At 34.2% G+C, this 21,155-nt stretch overlaps 2 protein-coding genes and 1 non-coding gene across 3 annotated transcripts; 2 read left to right on the forward strand and 1 right to left on the reverse strand.

Moving 5' to 3' along the window:
- Positions 1–9,030: 9,030 nt before the first annotated feature.
- Positions 9,031–10,656, forward strand: LOC112517922 (ENTH domain-containing protein C794.11c-like). The gene is made up of 4 exons (XM_025125342.1): positions 9,031–9,285; positions 9,429–9,551; positions 9,625–9,786; positions 9,901–10,656. The coding sequence occupies exons 1-4, from the start codon at positions 9,149–9,151 to the stop codon at positions 10,460–10,462; spliced, it is 984 nt and encodes a 327-aa protein (XP_024981110.1). The 5' UTR covers positions 9,031–9,148; the 3' UTR covers positions 10,463–10,656.
- A 39-nt stretch (positions 10,657–10,695) lies between these two features.
- Positions 10,696–10,769, reverse strand: TRNAI-UAU. Its single transcript has one exon. It is a non-coding gene; the product is annotated as a tRNA-Ile (tRNA).
- Positions 10,770–14,596: 3,827 nt separating this feature from the next.
- On the forward strand, positions 14,597–16,206 carry LOC112517921 (KIN17-like protein). Its single transcript, XM_025125341.1, has one exon. It carries the CDS (start codon positions 14,837–14,839, stop codon positions 16,022–16,024), a length of 1,188 nt encoding a protein of 395 aa, XP_024981109.1. The 5' UTR covers positions 14,597–14,836; the 3' UTR covers positions 16,025–16,206.
- Positions 16,207–21,155: the final 4,949 nt, after the last annotated feature.

Below are 21,155 nucleotides of genomic sequence, written 5' to 3' on the forward strand. Positions count from 1 at the left end.
ATGATTGTAAACATAATTCATTTTTATTTTTATATAATAAGATTTATTTTGTAAAAATAGGGTCATCCAAATAAGATAACCCTATGAGTCCAGTCTCATGAGTTGACATAATTAATCTCATTTTTCTTTCTTATACACTTCTATTTATTCCAATCTTTCAATCTCTCACCAACGTGAGATATCTCAAACTCAACCTCATAAGTTGACATAATTAATCTCAACTTTCTTTCTTATACACACCTCCTTATTCCAGTCTTTCAATCTCTCACCAATGTAGGATATCTCAAACTCAATCATAATTCACCAACATCTCAATACTCAATTCTCATGATGTCACTTCAATACTCTTGGTTCTTCCTTTAATATATATATATATATATATATATATATATATTATCAAGAGATTTTTAAAGCCAATTTGTCTATTCGTGTTCAGCCTTAGTTGTAACAAACACCATATAGACAACTTGTCTTGTCCAATCTAGTCTTACCCTCTTGTTTTGTCCAGTCCAATCCTACTGAAAGGACCCAGATTACATAAATGATAAAAAGTTTGTAATACCTCATTTCTATAAATGATAAACAAATCACCAAAAGTTACATTTTTAAACCTTTAGAAATCAAACGGGATATAATATTTACGAGTTTCTAATTCGAAATGTCCGCTTGGTTTACAGGACGTTTCCGTAAGCACCTGTTTTCCAAAATATCATAAAACGGACAAAATAAACTTAATAGATTTGCATAAAGCTTAAACTATATATACAAGACGGAGGACATTAGCTACCCGTTATCTAGATACTTTAATTACAACCAAAAGACAACTAATAATTTACAATCCATAGTTGTATTCGACTAACTATACAATATCAAAAGAGTCGTGCTACTAGAAGCACCAAAAGTAAAGATCTCAATCTACTCGAGCTTGTTCTTTGCCTTATCTACACGGCCTGTAAAAATGTGAACAACTACAAGGGTAAGCACATAATGCTTAGTAAGTAAACGGGAACTACTAACTACTAAAGCTTCACAAATGTAATCCATGGAAGTCAATGATCACAAAGGATGTAAATCATGTAATGAGTAATCATCATTCGAGAATCATATATCTGAATATCAAAGTATGCAACTAGATCGTGTGATGGTCAATAATTGATATGTACTGCCACCGAGCTATCCCGGTCGTAGCAAACACAACAATATATATCATAGATTTCATACCACCCGAGCTATCCCGGCCAGTGGAATGATCTTCCCACCCGAGCTATTCCGGACAGTGGGGAAAATGACCGGACTCTAACACGGTCAAATACGCACCATAYCCGAGTAATCTYAGCTRATATGGGCTTAAGCGTGCCTCCCCGGGTGAAACACAAAGTAACCACCGAGTAGCACGTATGGAAGGACAGAGTGCAATAGCCAATAATCTCTTGAAATTGATAAGGAGACATAACATGGATGAGTGTGGAAGCAAGTAACAAATAGATAACACATGTCTAGCAAATAGCAAGTTAAGTAGCCCCATAAACTCGGTGCTTTTCAATACTCAAAAATCGAGCCAACTTAGGCTCTACGTCCATATACGTCTAAACATCGTCCAACGGTCACTCTGGAAGGACCAAGTGAGCTTATTTAACACCTGTAATATGTACACAAAGTTTCATAAGGATCCGACAACAAAAATTTAACCAAACTTAATCTAAACTCATTTTAGGCACTATAATTCACAGCTCAAAATCAACTTTTTATCAGTTTTTAGACGCAATTATAACCAACCTAGAAGCCTTATTTCTAAAAGGTGTCTAAAGGACATGTTTAGATCTATATGTAAGCTTTCTAAAATTTCCAAAATCGTAGCAATCCGAGCTACGGTTAAGAAGTTATCGCACATTCAATACAGCATCTCAGATAGATTCGGTGTTGTCAAATTCACCAACTAAATAGGCTAAAATCCATATTTTGGATTCAATCTTTATTCCAACAATCAAAATACCATCTAACCATGTTTATATTATTGATTACAAGATCAATACTCAAGAATTTCACCAAAATARNCATTAATGAAKAAAATCAAAGTTCAACCTATGTTCTTCATTTTCGAAAGCTCCAAATCATCAATCAAGCATCATAACAACTTAGTTAGGCTATAACCAATCTAAATACAATATATTACTAATATAACTCAGATTAGGTTTCATTGATGTCATCTCTAACTAGCTTCAAATCAAGAGATTAACCAATGAAATAGTTATACCTTAATTGAAGGATGAATTTTGCATAAAAATCAAGCATAACCTCCTTGAAACAACCTTGATTCACCCCTATGAAGCCAAAATCACCTCTGGCAGTAAGTTTTGGAGATGAGAGTCTGTTTTGGGTGAAAAAGAAGGTAAATAACATGTATAACCGACTTTTACGAGTTGGGGCTGAGTTGACTCGGCTGAAAACTCGATTTGACCACTAATCACTAAAAATCGCATAACTTTTCGCTCGGACCTCCGTTTTTGACGTGGTTTTCGCTCACGCGTTCGTAAAGAGATAATCTACAACTTACAATAGAAATATTTCAAAAAATATCTTCCAATAAAAGTCAGTTTTTATGTATCCGTAACGTAGATATTGATGCTTTTGACCCGTTTCTTTCCAATTGTTTTACCCCGGGCCTCGTACGATGATTCTGACTATTTCATATATAGTTTATTGCATTCAGGTTTGCTTCCAAATTTTACGTTTTGATCACATAAACACGTATAAAGGGGATAATTGCAACGTATTTGCAAAAGTGTATGTTACACCTACTCTCTTGTTTTGTTCAGTTTTGTCTTGTCTAGTCATGTCCAATCATGTTTGTCTATCATACGCTACCTCAATAGTTATTTGTTTTATACAATTTACTTTTTCATTTTTTTATTTTACACATTTATCTTCTTAACATATATAATCACATATTAACTATAATACATTAAAAAGATACATTTCTTTTTTTACAAATTTATCATTATGATCATCTCGTTAGCATCTTTAAAATGAGTTAAATATTGAATACTTTTGGATTTAATCTGTAACACCCTCAAATCTTGAAATATCGACTAATTTAAAATTTCAAATAATAAATCAAATAAAGATCAAATCCCCTTCTAAAACACAACATTTGATTACCTATAATGAAAGTGTAAGATTCAACATCAAATCATAATATACCAAAGCATACACAAGTCCATAATTAGGGACATGCATCATTAAAACTCAGCAACGATCACTATCTCCAACATATAAAAAATGTCCCCAGATAGCTATTTCCTTCTCGTGCATCTAACTAGCACTCAACTCTTCATGATGTCACTAGCACATTTCCCAACAAGTATCAAATGCACACGCCGACAAATAAAAAAGGTTAGACTTAATGCCTGATAAGTTCAAGCAGTTTTCGTCATAATTATAAAACTGTAAAACTGAAAGACTGCTTATTTGAAACATAATTTCAAAAATGAAATGTTTTTATCGTAAAAACAATATCTTTCCAAACCCACCATTTTCATGATGAAAACCCTAAATCAAAATACACATTTAGTATGAATCAAAATCCAATACTCACTCCAAAACGTGAATAACGTTTAATGTTTAAATACTATAGACATGAGTAAAACTCTATTATCCGAAACACCTAAGACGTGAACGAGGTTCAATACCAGACCATAAATAATGGACAACACTCCATATCCAAAACGTCATCTAATACATGGATAAAACGCAATATCCAATACCCAAAATAACACCTTTCAATGATGGGGTAGACCCGTATCCATTGAAAATGACGAACACAAAAGTAAGTCACATAACAATGTTAATGAGCCCATTAAGAATCAATTATCATCAAGTTCAACCATCCATGATCTATACCTTGTATTAAGACCCCCGATGATCCGAATATGCTCGTTCACTAAAATTACACCATATAGTCAGTGGTTGTGGTTCGACTCTATTGGCCTGCATCACTGTGTCCTCAATGACCCAATGTCTATTTCTAGCTATATAGGAATAATCGTCCCATTAAAATCGACTCAGAAATTATATCATATGGTCAATGACAGATGTTCGACTTCAAGAGTACGCACCATGATGCCCTTGATGACCCAATACCTATTTCTAGCCACAACACGGGAATAACCATCTCATTTTAAACCAAATAAAACCTGACTCCTATGCCTATGCATTAGAGTTGTTCACGTGCGGGACGACCCGCTAGACCCGTTCTTTCCGGTCCATTAGAAAAAGCGGACTTAGATTACCATTCTCGAAGAAATGGGTGGGGTCAGACTAGCTTGCTAAAATTAATGGGCGGATATGTGCACTGGAAAAAAATATTTGGGGAGGCCCGCCCTACCCATTAATATTTTTGTAATAATTAACTTTTATAATTAAAATTTACAAATAAAATTGAAATTCTTGATATTTATTAATTCGTACATAATTATGACTCATGGTAATAACATTTTTTAAAAATCTAAAATTTGAAAATATAATTACCTCAAATTGATCAATTCCTTATTATCTCATTTAGTCGTTTTCTTTATCGATACTCCATATTTGTGAAACAATTTCTTTCTAAAGTATGTATACTGTTGTAGTGTTGTTATGTATTTACGTCAAATTTTAAGTTGGAATTTTTTTATGTATTTTGAATTATTTCACATAACTTGTGAATTTATATAAGTTTTGTTTTCACAAAAATATAAAAAAGATTTTTATAGCCCGTTAGCTCGTGGCAAGCCCGACTCGTTTATAGGACGGTATGAGTAAGTTTTCAAGCCCGTAAAAACGAGCTCGGGAGTTCACCATATTAGGTCCATTGGACAAAAAAATAGGTTAGGCCCAGCCTGGTTCCGACCCAAGACTGCAAATGATCAGCTCTACTATGGATCCATTGCAGTAAAGTCTAAATTACATGACTTCAAATGAACAACCACACACTCAATTTATGTAACATTTCAAATAAATATGCTATAACTGCATATAACTTCCAAAAGCTCGAAGAGTAAATAAACCAGACAATGTCCCTAAGACTCATCTGAATTGAAACTAAGCTAAAAGATCGACAACTCAATTGACGATTAAAGTCATCATAAGTAATAAAAATGTATTTAACCAACATTTATGCAAACACATGCTCTAACGACATGATTAACTCAAAAATCCACCACTTGCTAGGACAGACCATTTTCCAATTGAAATCATATCAATTATATTTCCAAAATGTCTCATAACTTAACAATATGCATTTTTCAAACCAAATATTCTAAAAATACATTATCACCAAATAGTCTTCATTTATAGGACAAAATATTAAAAGATTCCATACTTATGATTTATTTATCAAAATGTCCAAAAACTTAAATAGAGGTATTTTACATGACTTTTAAAATAAAATATACCTAAGATGCAAATTTCATCAAATAATCAACACAACTGAAAAATGTCAAGAAAACATCGTTAAGACTCCAAAAATAACATTTTTGGCATGTACATGGTTTTCACAAAACAACTTGAACCCACCTTGCTAGATTTATGGTAAATTTAGATTTTTATCCCAATCTTGAGCTTCATTTGATAAAGACTTGAGATCTCCTAGCGAGCCTTCCAAATCCTAGATCCAAAGCTTCCACAAGGTTCCTTCTACTAAAGATACTCTTAAAGTTGGACCAAAATGGGAACATATTGAAAGCGCATGAAAAACATATAAACCATAGTTTTTGGGAGTGTGGAGATGACAAGGTTACCTTTCCGAAACACTTTTGAACAACCAAGAAACACTAAAACTCTCCATCTGCTCTTGAAGGGCTTCAAAATACGAAACCGCAGCCTTCAAAATTGCCTCAATTGGATGAAAAAAATGAGAAAGTTATGATCAAATGAAAATACCCTCGCAAAATCGGATTTTAAGCATCAGATGGATTATGCGACCCTTGTCCGCGACCCTAGGGTAATGGCAAGGTCGCCCTGTGGTTGAGCCCCCAAAAGACAACTCCCATAGGACATGCCGCCCGGGCCGTTCTCCAACCATTTCCTCGGCCATTCCCCCGCCGTTTCTTTGGTCATTCACCGATTGTTTCCCTGCATTTATATTATAATGGTTGCATCGAAAATATGGGTGGTACATAATCATATTATTAAATATCATAAATACGTAATTGTTTTACAAATTAATTTTAATACTTTCATTTTATTTCTTTATTTTTTCAAGGCACAACATGATACTAGATGTACTTTGTATGCAAATATTGTGTAAAGTACTTATAGGTATGGATACAACCATTGTCGTCCCCTCAACATGTGACTATTGCAATCAGAATATTTTTTTTATTAACCTGGATATCCAACCCATTATACGAACCGACTAATCCGAGGGCGACCACCCGCTTTGCAGATAGCCCGAAGTCACCGCATTTGAACCTCCGTGGCCACAAGGGGATATTTATTTCTCCTTGGATTTGAACCTGGGACCTCCTGATATTTTTGTCATTTGGAGCCAAGCTCAAACCAATCAGGCATCACCCTTGTGGTTTGCAATCAGAATGTTAACAATAACCATTATGTAAGAGTGGTATTAACATGAGAAAACCCAATGTCCACAATTACGTCACAATAGAAACATTAGAGATTTTACATGCAACTACGTGGACTACCCTGTATCAATATCAATTAAACGTGTACAAAGAACATTTAATTTATTGTCCTATTTGTGAATATATTGATTTAAATGATTGATAATATTACAAATGTTATTTTATCTCTAATAACGTCTTTGTAATCATAAAATTTAAAACTTAAGACAACTTCAATAAAATAACAGTTGTAAAGGCTTAACTATGCATATCATATAAAACAATACCATCAAACTTGAAAAGTCCGAAGTGCGTTTATTTCTAGTTCAAGCCTATAATCCAAAAGCTAAAACCAAATGATTATTATCTTTATCGATATGTATTGAATTAAAGACGATATGCATTATTTATCTGATACAAGAAAAACAATCATTTTTTTATCTGTATTAGTTGAACTCCGTTTTAAAACGGTTTGTTTTGTGTACATAACCCCGCTATGTTGAATCTATTAATACATATTAAGATACCAAATATAAGTCGTATGTGATGGAAATCTCCACGACGTGTCTTCTTGTCGTGCAAAAAGCTCCAATTAATGCTATTGCAAATGAAAACACATGACAAATTAGTCAAATGGCTTAAAGTCTTTCCCTCTTTTTTTTCCGATATAAAATGTGTTTATTCAACAAATAATTAATGTCACAATAATTTTGATTCATAAATTTGAGAATTTTAACTTAGGTACCGTTTATCGATAAAAGTCAACACTATGATTTATTTTGATGCGTAAGATTTTAGTATATTAAAATATGTTGAATACAACAATTTAGTGGGTAAGCATTTACCTGGGTAAGAGTCGTCATCATTACTTACCGGGTAAAACTCTCCATTATTCTCATCGTTCTTACCCGGTAAGATTCTTGACCTTTCTCATGTTCATCCGATGAGGAAATTTATCCGGTAAGTATACCAAGTAAGTGTTTAGTAAACGGCCCCTTAGTTCACCTCAAACTGTTTTATTTGATTTATACTATACAAGAAACAGTAAAGGGTTGTTTACTGACAAGAGTCACAACTCTCATTTATCTTATGTGGTAACATCAAAATGGATTGATGATAAATATTTATAACTACAGAAGCGGTTATCAGGCATCATCCTCGATTACTTACCAGGTAAAACTTTTGATCATTGTCTTCTTTCTTACTGGGTAAGATTCTCGGTCCATGTTATATTAGTCGGTAAGATAATTGAATCAATAAGTATTTATCAAGATAAGTGTATTAATAAAGGGAGTTTATATTATTTTATAGATCCAACTACTTTCTTTTAATAAATAGATCCAACCACTTAATATTAGGGCCGTGAACGAACCGAAATTTTAGAGAACCGTTCGGTGGGAAGTTTGTTTATTTAATAAATGAACGGATAATTTTTTTTGTTCGTTTAGTTAAACGAACGAACATGAACAAAAGTCTCGTTCGTTCATTTATCATTCGTTTATGTTCGTTTATATATTAAATTTAATATATAATCTTTTGTTTATTTATTTTGAATTCAAATACTATTTATTTATATTCGTTCGTCTACGTTCGTTTAGCATGTTAACGAACGAACATAAACGAACACGGACACACCTGATTTCTAAACGAACGAACACGAACACAAAGATTTTCGTTCGTTTCCATTCGTTTGTTCGGTTAAGTTAAATGAACAAACATGAACAAGTCTCCATTCATGTTCATTCGGTTCGTCTACAACCTTACTTAACAACCATTAAAATTGTATTATAGTGCTTATAATTTCTTAAATTGTTTTATAATCATATTTAATATATCAAAAATTTATATAACAAAATCACCCACCTCAATTTTTATAACCAATAATTTTACTTATTTTAATCCATTACTCATGCCTCCAATCTATTTATTTTGTGACATATGAACAAATGTTAACATTTTTCTAAACCATTTTTAACTGCAAATTGTTTTATTTTTGTAGAATGATCAAATATATTTAAAGTAAACTTCACTTTTAGTCCTCAACATTTTTTATTTTTAACAGGTTTCGTCCCTTAATTTCGTTTTCTCAGATTTAGTCCTCATGTTTGTCATTTTGCAACAATTTTCGTCCCTCCCTCTAACGACCATTAACTTTTTCTTGTAGGCATCTTCTCCGGCCAATTCCCCGTCTCTAAACACTATACCCTGCATACGCACACCAAATTGGACTTAACGAAAAAAGTAACGGCCGTTAAAGAGAGCGATCAAAACCGTTGGAAAATGACAACCATAAGACCAAATCCAAGAAAACAAAGTTAAGAACAAAAACCGTTAAAAATGACAAAGGTTAGGGACCAAAAATGAACTCCACTCTTTTCTATGAATAATGAGTCAAAATAACGATGTGTCACTTTTCTGGACTGAAATGGATTAATTTATTCATCGGTGACGCCATTTTGAATTTGAAATTTCTTACACAATTCCAAGATTTTGACCCACTCCCATCAAATTTCTTCCAAGATTTCAAGATTTTCTTCCATGAGAAGATGTCGATTTTAGGAAACAATGAAAATCTGGGTTCATCTTCATCTTTCCATGAATTCAGAAGACATGCTTCCTTCTTCCTCAAGGAAAAGATCAAGACTGCTCGATTGGCTTTGACCGATGTCACCCCTGCACAACTGTACCCATCTTCACTCTTCTTCATTTCGATTTCGATTTCGATTTTGATTTCAACTTCAGTTTCATTTCCGATTACGATTTCGATTTCAAACTGGGTTTCCATTGTTTTGTAAATCTTTGACGTTTCTTATGGGTTCTTTGAAGATTGGTTGAAGAATCAACAAACGGGAATCCATGGGCGCCAGATGCACGCACCTTGAAGATGATATCAAAAGCTGCTTTTGAAATTGATGATTACTGGAGAATAGTTAATGTTCTTCATAACAGGTTCTTTGAGCTTTTTTTCTTCTTGAATTTTCTTTTGTGTTCTTGAGTGTTGACTGTTTGAGTCAAACGTCAGATTGGTGAGATTTGATGCCAAAAACTGGAGGATATCGTATAAAGCTGTGGTGGTATTAGAACACTTGTTGACACATGGCCCAGAAAGTGTTGCAGAAGAATTTCGGACTCACAAAGATGTTATGCAACAGATGACCAATTTCCAATACATTGATGAAAAAGGGTACCCTTTTTTTGAACAAAAATCTAGTTTTTTATCATCAATTCAGCTTCTTTCTGATCTGGGCTTTTCAATTTTACTGTAAAGATTTGATTTTTAATCCAATTTGCTTATCAGATTCAATTGGGGGCTTAATGTAAGAATGAAATCAGAAAGAATCTTGAAATTTCTTAATGAATCGAGTGCCCTAAAAGAAGAGAGATCAAGAGCAAGGAAATTAAGCAGAGGAATTGAAGGGTTTGGGAGCTTTAACCACAAGGTTTCTTCAGATCATGGTGTTCTTCAACCATCTTTTTTGGATAAATACAAAAGGTCGAATTCCCAATTCATTGAGGATGGATTTCTTGAAGAAAACCAGATCTCACCCATGATTCAGCACGAGAATTCGGAATCAAGAAACCCCATCAAGAAACCTGCCCAAAATTCGGGCTCTTCCGATGGATTTGGTGAGAATTTAACAGTCAACACGTTGGGAAGTCAATGGAGTTCGAAAGAAAATATGGCTCCTAAAGAGGATCGTGCTCATGTTCCAAAGGAAATGGATGAGTCGATTCTGATAGGGGAATCGAATCCTTTGTTGGGTGATTGGAAAAACGAATCGCGGGTGACGGGAAAGGTCGATAAAGAAGATCATCCGTTCAACGACGAGGAGAACGAAGCGAAAATGTCTCTGATTTAATCAAATGGAGCAAGAAGAAATAGATTGCTGATTTGATTAGTGTGTGTTATATAGCATTTCTCTTGCTAAGAATGTGTTTTGATTACGGGAGATTTATGTTTATGTACTCAAACAAAGCTTTTAAAGTATAATCTCATGTTGTGTGGTAAAATAAAATACAATAAAACAAAATTGGAATGAGATTTATGGTTTGATTGGATTTTTTGAAAAAATTGATAATAAATTAATTTAATTGGTCCCGGCGGGGCTCGAACCCGCGACCTTCGGCTCATAAGACCAACGCTCTAACCAACTGAGCTACGGGACCAGCTGCTTTATAAATTTATTTCGACCAAATTTCATATAATTTTGCCAAAAGATTGCTATTTATACCTCCTCTACGGTCTATATTCAATTATTCACTTTTTTTTTAACAATATTTTACATCCTTGTAATTATTTAGTTAATTTGTTTTATGCCATTTATTTTTTTATTTCTTATTTTAAATCTTCATTATATTTACATACACAATTATATCTATACTTTTTATATTATATCATAAAGTATATGACAAAAACTTTTACAAATCATTTTTCTATGCATCAAGTACTGTTTATTGATGCACATTACTTAAAATTCAAAATTGTACGTATATACAACTTATTAAAGCTCCATGCATGAATTTGTGCAAGTAACTACAAATAAACTTAATCAAATACTAAATAGGTATCTCATTTTTAAATTATAAAAAATTTAAAATATATTTAGGATAATTATTAAATTATAACAAAATACAAACAGATAGTGGATTTGTTTCTGTCTTTTGTTGAATCTTTTTCACGGCTCGGAACGCATTAGCTATCCGCTGTCAGGTTGGGTAGTAAGGGTYGGAGAAGGGCAATCACTCATTCTTAAAACCAGCGTTCTTAAGGCCTGTAGCACAGCCGAGACAGCGACGGGTTCTCTGCCCCTGCGGGGAATTATTATATTTATAAAAAATTATATTATTAAATCAAAATAAATAATTTCATTATTAAATCTAAATTATAATAAAAAAATGAATTAAATAAAATACAAAAAAAAAAAAAAACATAACAAAAATGAATAATAATAATTGATGAGCACCACTACAAGACCTAGCCCCTTATATGACTCAATAAAGTACCACCACAGGCCACTAGCTCTGTATACAACCCAATAGGGTACTTGGTGACCACTCACTAGAAATTATAATGAGAAAATAAATAATCCTCACTTAAAACAATAAAATATCAATAATTCATAGGTCCCAGAGTTTGACTCTACATGAGCCTATCTACGCAATACCTGTGGTGTCGGAGTCCGACCCACACGGGCCCCTCTCCGTTATACCGGCACAACCAAACTCAGCCACTCCAGGTATATCGCTTATATATATACCAAGCTCAACCACTCAGGCTTATCGCTCGTTTAAGAATAAGCTACAAAACAAGGATAATGATCACATTTTCCAACCAACAAACCTACTCCTATGCCTAAGGATCCATTGCATTACAATATAGTTATATGACCCCAAATGAATGACCAACGCACTCAAAACATGTAAAATTTCAATTATATATGTCATAACTAAGCATAATTCCAAAAGTTCGATATAAAGCAAATTAAACCGGACAAATGTCATCAAGATTCATCTAAGTGAAAACCAAACCAATAACTCAACAACTTAATTGACTATTCAATAATAAAATACAAATAATCAATGTTTATACGAATTACGCCTCAAAATGTGTGCATATTCTTATTATTGGTTCAAAAGTTAGGCAAAATCGCAAATCATGCCATAACTTCAAAAGAAGCACTTTCAAACAAGCAATGACACCCAAAATGTGCACAACAACTCAATCATATATGTTTTTTGAATGATTTATAAAATCAAAGTACCAAAAGTGTATTGACACCAAACAGTTCTCCCAAGGAGGAATAGATCATCAAAATCTCTACACTAATGATTTATTTATCAAAAAATCCAAAAGCCTCAAATATGAGCATTTCACAAGATTTATAAACCAAATATACCAAATATGCAAATCTCATCAAATAATCAATATATTTTATAAATATCAAGAAAGCACCTTCGAGACTCCAAAATGGGCATTTTTTTGGCATGTATAAAGTTTTCACAAATAAACTTAAACTCACCTTCCTAGATTTATGCTAAATTTAGGGGTTTTTTAACCCAAATTTTGAGCTTCCTTTTAAAGAAAACTTGATATATCTAAGTTGAACCCTCAAAACTTAGCTCCGAAACTTCCATAAGGTTCCTACATCATAAATAACTCCAATGTTACACTAAAATAGGGAGAAATGGAACGAGGATGGAAAATACGTAAACTCTAGTTTTGGTTGGAGATGAGAGATCTTACCTTCAACTTGTCAACTCTTAGATCACCACGAAATGCTTCCAAGGTTTCTAGATCAAATCAAGAAGAAAGGAGAAGGAGGGGGGTTTGAAGGACCTGTAAAACCTTTGATTCTAACAATGGAGATCTGGAAGAGTTGAACCTCAATCTTCAATAAATTCCACCATCACACAAATCATCTTGAAAATCCTTCCATTTGAAGAGATTGGCACCTTCCATTTGAAGAGATTGACACCCAAAAATCGCCTAAAAATGTGAGAAAGTTAAAGTGGGTAAAGAAAAGACATGCCCTGGATCAAAAATGGAGTTTAAAACTCGTTAGAGGATTCCTGCTACCCTTCCGTGGCCTAAATCGTGGGGATAGTCATGCATACAAAAAAAACTCAAAATTTCATAACATAAAGTTGTGCGACCTAGCCCATGACTTTAAGTGGCGGGACAAGTGGCCCAACTTTATGTTGTCTCTCCGTACAACCCTTTCTCTACCAAAATTTTCAAGGCATAATGAATTTTACTCACTAAAATACCTCCAAAAGCTCATACAAAGAACGTCAATTCTGAAATGTTGTACCCACAAAAATCCTGGTGTTACATCAATGAGCTACTCGGGTTCGTTTATCTCAATCTCGAGATAATAAGCAAACTAATCGATCTCAAATATTGAAAAAGTATTCGAGCTCTAGCTCGATCCCTACTATGAAAAGGTTATTCAAGCTCGAGTCGACCTTAAACCTAGTAATATTTTTTCGAGCCAAACTTGAATAAAATGAAACTCGACTAGACGTAGGCATGAGAATGAGACTCTCCCCATTGGGGATCCTGGTGTATGTGCATCAACGAAGACGGGGTTCCCCACAAAATTGAGGATCGAGGATGGGGAGGAAGACGGGGCCGGGTAACGTAATCGCTGACCCGTCTGTCCTCGTTTATAAATATATTATATATTTATAATTAAATATATTGTATACTTATTATTGAATATATTATTTATAAATAATTAGATGTAGTATCTTTTGAGATTTAGAAATCATATTTTGACCTTTATTTTTATATACATTTTTTCTAATTTGTTTTACTTTTTTAGATAAAAACATGGAGAGCCAAAAACATTTGATTATACAATTAAGTATGATGTTGTGATTTTGTTAACATATGAATATTTGATACTCTATAAAAGCAAAATTATGGAAATATGTGATATCTAAACATGGACTATTTTAGATCGGGAATGGTGACTAACACATTTGATTTAAAATATCTCACATAAGCGGCGAAAAAAAATCCCCAATTCCCTGTTGGGGATCTCCGTTCCCCGTTGAGGACATGGATGAGGATGTGATCATATTCCTCGGCGAGGACTGGGCAGAGATGGGCCAAAGATGGGAGATGGGACGTGGATGGAGATTAGGGACTCCACCCCTATTCTCATGCCTAACTTGACCCCGTTCGTTAACACCCCTAGAGACTACTTATGAACTTCGTTACTGGTAACTATATCACAGACTAGAACTGAACCGAGACTACTTTAGATGATCGTTACGCTTCACCTCTTACTCGGTAACAGTTATAACTAGAGATGGCCAAAAAACTGGTAACACGCCAATCGAATATTTGACCATGTCTACCTCAACCATTTTGTTGTCTGATTTAAATGGGCCTTATAAAATGTAGAATGGGCCTTGAAGATGGGCTGTGGGCTATATAATATGTATGATTCGAATTTCTAACCGGTCTTTAGCCCAAATAGTCTTCCCCCACGTCCAAACCCTCGTTTGTTCTTCTCCACCACCAATCGCCACCGCCATCAGCCGATCGGATCTCAATTTCTGAAAGTATAGCTACCTCACTTCCGTCACTCGACGTCCTAGTAAGCTCTGCTTCTTCTTCTCTCGCACTTTAATCGTTCAAATCACGCTTTTCCCTATTTTTTAGTTTTTGAAATTGAAATCACAACCCTAGAAGCTGCTGTGTCTATTAAAATCTCAAATTTTCGATGGGTAAGAACGAATTCCTCACGCCGAAAGCGATCGCCAATCGAATCAAGGCAAAAGGGCTCCAAAAGCTCCGATGGTATTGCCAGATGTGTCAAAAACAATGCCGAGATGAGAACGGGTTCAAGTGCCATTGTATGAGTGAGAGCCACCAACGCCAAATGGAAGTATTTGGTCAAAACCCTCATCGAATAGTCGATGGTTACTCCGAAGAATTCGAATCCATGTTCCTTGAGCATATGAAGCGTAGCCATAGGTTTAGTCGTATTGCAGCCACAGTAGTTTACAACGAGTACATTGCAGATAGGCATCATGTTCATATGAATTCGACTCAGTGGGCTACTTTAACCGAATTTGTCAAGCATTTGGGGAAAACAGGAAAGTGTAAGGTCGATGAAACACCAAAAGGGTGGTTTATCACATACATAGATAGAGATTCAGAGTCCCTTTTCAAGGAAAAGATGAAGAAGAAGAGGATTAAATCCGATATGGTGGATGGCGAGAAGCAAGAAAGGGAGATCAGGAAGCAAATTGAGCGTGCCGAACAGTTGATGCCAGGGGAAAATGGGGCGGACAAGATTTTAGAGAATGAAGAAGCTAAGTTGTTGTTAAGATCCGAGAGTGGCGGTGAGAAAAAGATTAAGCTCAGTATCGGTTCTTCAACAAAAAACTTTGCCAAAGATAAAGGGGAAGGAAGCTCTAGATTCGTTTTTGATGAGGTAGACATCCATGATAAGGTGGAGAAAGAGAAGAAAGGAAAAACCAGTGGAGGGTCGGCCTTGGATGAATTGATAAGAGAGGAAGAGAAGGCAAAAGAGAGGAGTAACCGGAAAGATTATTGGTTATGTGATGGAATTATTGTGAAGGTAATGAGCAAAGTTTTGGCTGATAAAGGTTATTATAAGCAAAAGGGTGTTGTTTGTAGGGTAATTGATAAGTATGTTGGTGAAATTGAGATGCTTGATAGCAAGCATAAGTTGAGGGTGGATCAAGAAGAGCTCGAAACTGTTATTCCCCAAATTGGTGGACTTGTGAAGATTGTGAATGGTGCTTATCGTGGATCAAATGCTAGATTGTTATCTGTTAACACCGAGAAATTTTGTGCAAAGGTGCAGATTGAAAAGGGTATATATGATGGTAGAGTTATCCAGGCGATAGAGTATGAAGACATATGCAAAGTTTTTCAGTGAAAGATGAAACAGCACTATCTCTAGCTGGTAAGCATAGTAAGCTCATCTTATGTTGTTCAATTTGGCCTTTTGTTTTCTGTTGCATTTCTTGTGTAATGATGATTTCAGGAATGGTTTCCATAGATTTGTTGCTTATCATCTGCTTAATTAATGGCAAAACCTACAGTCCCATTTAAGTACTAGATTCATTGGTGCATCTGAAATAGGTGTGTTGGAATGATTGGTATTCATTTGTCATATGATTCTTGATAATTTATAGAAGCTTAACGGTACCAACTAGAAAGAACAGATAAGAGATGAAAATTTTGTTGAAAAATAATCGACTATTTCCTGTTTCAAGATCAAAGATACCTGAAGAAAATTGCAGTTTATATGCTTGTCAAAAAGAGCAAGTTCAATCTTTTTCGACATATTGTAACTTTAATAGCTTTTCTAATCAAGGTATATATGTTTTGTGCTTGTTTGAATTTTCTGATTAGAGCGAGCTCGTGTTTGATGTGGGGTATACATAGATCTTCAACATTTGCTTGATGTTGTATCTAGTGGTCTGTGCATGATTTCCATTTATTGCGTCTTTATTTGAAAATTACATGCTTTGAGTGTGTTGATCATTCAATTGAGGTAATGCAATTTAGAGTGTAATGCTTTGGATACATAGACATATGAGCCAATTGTTTTGTTAAGTGGGAAATTTTAATGTTCTCACCTGGAGCCTAGTGCTTGAGTAAGTTATCTTATGTGATTGTCTCGATATTGCGGAGAGGAAATCTTATACGTTGGATTCCAGGACATAGGTATTGCGGAGAGAAACCCATGTAGGATTGGACTCCCGGACCTTTGGTATTGGAGAAGGACCCGTATGGGGTCGGAGTTCGGGACCATGGCTATTACGGAGGTGATCTCTTGTTCAGTAGAACTTTGGGACCCTGGATATTACGGTAATGAACTCGTGAACTTGAGTATGGGTCTTTTGTCGAAATGGAATAGCCCAAGAGGTAAACAGAACACCAACCCAATCTCGATGAAAAAAGTAGAAGCAACTAAAAGGATTCACAAATGAAAGTGTTAATGCTACAACTAGGCAATAAATTCTTGAAAGAAGGGGCGCTTTCGGTTCTGGCGGTGCTTGAAACAATTTTTTCTTCTCCATATTACTATATCTATAAAGTCAATGGCACCGGGACCCTTGTTTTGAGATTTGGCCTAGCAGAGTTGACACTACGTCATCGGGGTATTTTGGGAATGAACTTATGTGGAGTTGGGCCTTAGGACCATTGGCTTGTAGATGTAACTCTATAATGTATAAATAGGCACTAAGATCGGGGGTAGTGTAAAGCTAAACTCATGTGGGTTGTACTCCGGGAAGTCAGGTATTGCAATGAAAACCTGAGAGGAGTTGGACATCGAGACCGTGATCTTAAGGTACTATTCGATAACCTAGATGAATGAATTACTTCGTGTTTCGTCACGATTAATGGAAACGGGTCTATTGTTTTGGATATTGAGTTTATCCATGTTTTCAGTGTCGTTTTAGGGTAGAGATGGCCAAATGGGCCCGGCCCGGCCCGGGATCGCCGGAGGACCGGGACCGGGACCGACAAAGGACCGGCCCGGGACCAGGACCGGTTATGGGACCGAAAACCGGGACCGGTTGAGGTTTTTGGTAGTTTCGTGGGACCGGGACCGACCGGGACTGGGACCGGTTATGGGACCGACTATGGCCCGGCCCGAAAATTCAATTAATTTTATAAATAAATGTATTTTTATAAGAAAACGTAATTTTAATTATATTAAAACGCATTTTTAAAGTGTATTTGAGTGACCCAATTGTAAATTTTATAATGTATTAAAAATATATATCATTAAAAAAATAAAATAAAAAATCTTATTTTTTTTAATGAAGGACCGGTTGGGACAGGTTGGGACCGGGACCGGGACCGGCGGCCCATAACCGGTTATAAAGTACCTATACCGGTCCTATAATTTTCGACCGGGACCGGGACCGAGACCGGGACCGGTTATGAGAATGGTGAGGACCGATTGGGACCGGCCCGGGACCGGTTTTTGGCCATCTCTATTTTAGGGTATGGAGTATTATCTATAATTTGTGGTTTTTGATATTGAACCTTATTCATGTATTAATGTTTCGAATAATAGAGTTTTGTCCATGTTTCAGTATTTGAATTTTAAACTTTATTCACGTTTTGGATGAGTATTGACATTTATTTTATGTAAAAATGAGTGTTTTGGTCACCAACTTTTGTCATGAAAATGGTGAGTTTTAGGAAAGATGTTGATTTACATTAAATACATTTATTTGGAAAATTGTGATTTAAATAACATTTTTTCAGTATTATTGTTTTATTTTAAAGATGAAAATTGTTTGATTTCACTAGGCGTAAGATGTAACACTTTTTCTTGTTGGCATGTCCACAAGTTCCTTGTGGGGTTTGGTACTATTGATACCATGAAGAGTTCAGTGCTAGTTAAAGGCACAAGGATGATTTAGCTATCCACATGTTTCCCGTATTTTGGAGATATCGTCTGTTATTGGGTTTTAGTAACACTCATTCATAACCTAGAGTTGTGTACTTGTGTGAGGTTTGGTGTATCAATTGTTAATGATAAATCTTCGATTGCCATTATAGTTAATCAAATATTGACTTTTATAAAGGAATTTATTATGTATTTGATATGTTAAATTTTTTTTAGATTAGTCGCTCTTACAACTTTTGGGGTGTTACATATAAAAATGATATAATTTAGAATTAACCGGTTTAAGATTATTATTGTTATTATGATGAATAGTGAAAATTTGAGCAGTGTTAAATTATAACAATATTCATCATAATGATATTAATAATCATTAACTGGTTAGTGCTATATAATATTTTCATATATCCCCTCCCCTCCCCTCCCCTCCAACACACATCTATATATATATATAGAGAGAGAGAGAGAGATAGGTGAATTATTATACAACTATTTACATTTATACAACCAATACAACCTAATCTTAACCGTCCATTTAATTTGTTGAATATGTAATTTCATAGAAGTTTTGATTGTTTTCTAATATAAAATATTGATCATAATTAATGAACTTCATTTATCTTCTATAAATATTTAAATCATAATAAATGAACTCTCATCATTTTCATAAATATTTCAATTTATTGGGTTGTATTGGTTGTACAAATATGATGGGTTGCATTTGAAACAATCTCTCTCTCTCTCTCTCTCTCTATATATATATATATATATATATATATAGAGAGAGAGAGAGAGAGAGAGACTTGAGATCATGTGAGAACAGAGGTTTTTCGTGAGACCCGTAAGACCAATTCTCAACTCTTGGATTAGATCTACAATCTGAACATTCATAATCACAAAATTGCCACGAGACCTCAATAATCAAAAAATTGTCACCGTGCAACTTTAGACCATTAGATCATTAGCTTATAAAGTTGATCAATGAACATAAATTGATTTTACGGGTCTCACGAAAAGCTTTTGGTCTCACGTGAACCCAACCCTATATATATATATATATATATATATAGAGAGAGAGAGAGAGAGAGAGAGAGAGCTTGTTTCAAATATTAACCAAAATTTTTGTGTTAACTTTGTTAACCAAGCTCAACCAATCATATTCCATCTTTTTTTTAGGTTCACATATAACTAATATATTATTAACAAGGGTAATTGAGTAATTTGTCATTTATATAACTCCCAAATCATTAATTGGGAATTACAAATCTAAAAATCTCAATAATTGATGACTTTGTCGTAAGTGCTAGCCTCTTGCTAGCCTTCGGTGGTTTTTTTATAAAATCTGATGTTGCTAAATTTTTTTTAATGATTATGTAATATTGATATTTTTTATACGAGTTCATGTTTTGTAATTTCGATTTATTCTATCCATAATGATATTGATTTTGTAATTGTTAAAGAATTTTCGATTGTAAAGATTTCGATATCGTCCGAGTAATATGGATAAAGCTATTGGAAAACAGATCGACAATAATAAGAATGAAAAGGTTAAAATCGTCTACGACTACAATCGGAATTCGAAATTCATATGTAATTGTTAAAGAATTGTTCACAAATGTTCATATTGTGTTCATATGTACACTAGCTGCATATCTCAACATTGATTTGCTCCTGAATGTGTTCATAATGAAGGAACTATTGTTCACAAACTGTTCATATTGTGTTTATATGTACACTAGCTGTATATCTCAACATTGACTTGCTCCTGAATGTGTTCATAATGAAGGAACTATTATTCACAAAATGTTCATATTGTGTTCATACCTTTTTTTTATTTATTTATTTACTTTCGTGTAGCAACTATTTTTATTATATTCATATTGTGTTCATAAATGCTATACAATCCAAGTTCATATATATGTCAATTTTTGTTCGTATTTGACACAATGGTTCATATATATATATATGTGTGTGTGTATGTGTGTGTGTGTTCATTTGGTTCTTACATTAACAAAAATAAATTAATAAAAATAATGAGATTTTTTGATTTTGTAACTCACAATTAATGATATGGGAGTTACATAAAAAAGAAAATTACCTAAATACCCTTTTCCCTTTTGTTCACATATGTTCTTTGAAATTGTAAATTTAAAAATTTAATTTTTTATCATGATTAATCACAACCCTTTATTGTAAGAATCAATGGCCAAGATTGGTTAACAAAGTTAACACAATAATCTTGGTTAATATTTGAACCAACCCCTATATATATAGACTTGGGATCATGTGAGACCAGCCTGTTTTCGTGAGACCNNNGTCCTAAAAAAATTGAGTTTACAGGACAATTTCTCAAAAGTGTCCTATAAAGTTGCTAATGCGACACTTTGTATTAAAAATATCCTTAAAAACTTGTTAAGACGCTCAAAAGTGTCGTATAAACTTATTACAACACCTTTAGATAGGACGCTTTATATTTTGGTCCTATAAATTAAGTCCTATAAAGCGGTCTATTGAGACGCTTAGAGATTAGGGGTGTCCTATAAACCCAATTTTGTTGTAGTGTCTGTTGTATATGAGTTTGCAATATAAGCTAAGTTCCCTATGTTTCTTCTTGTTTCTTTATCTTAGGATATGTTTT

This window comes from Cynara cardunculus, assembly GCF_001531365.2.
Source record: "Cynara cardunculus var. scolymus isolate 2C chromosome LG 9, CcrdV1, whole genome shotgun sequence".
Lineage (NCBI taxonomy): Eukaryota > Viridiplantae > Streptophyta > Magnoliopsida > Asterales > Asteraceae > Cynara > Cynara cardunculus.

Coding starts and splice junctions, on each gene's coding strand:
- LOC112517922 (XM_025125342.1), top strand. CDS start 9,149: ATGTCGATTTTAGGAAACAATGAAAATCTGGGTTCATCTTCATCTTTC. Junction 9,286..9,428: donor GATGTCACCCCTGCACAACT/GTACCCATCTTC, acceptor GGTTCTTTGAAG/ATTGGTTGAAGAATCAACAA. Junction 9,552..9,624: donor GTTAATGTTCTTCATAACAG/GTTCTTTGAGCT, acceptor GTCAAACGTCAG/ATTGGTGAGATTTGATGCCA.
- LOC112517921 (XM_025125341.1), top strand. CDS start 14,837: ATGGGTAAGAACGAATTCCTCACGCCGAAAGCGATCGCCAATCGAATC.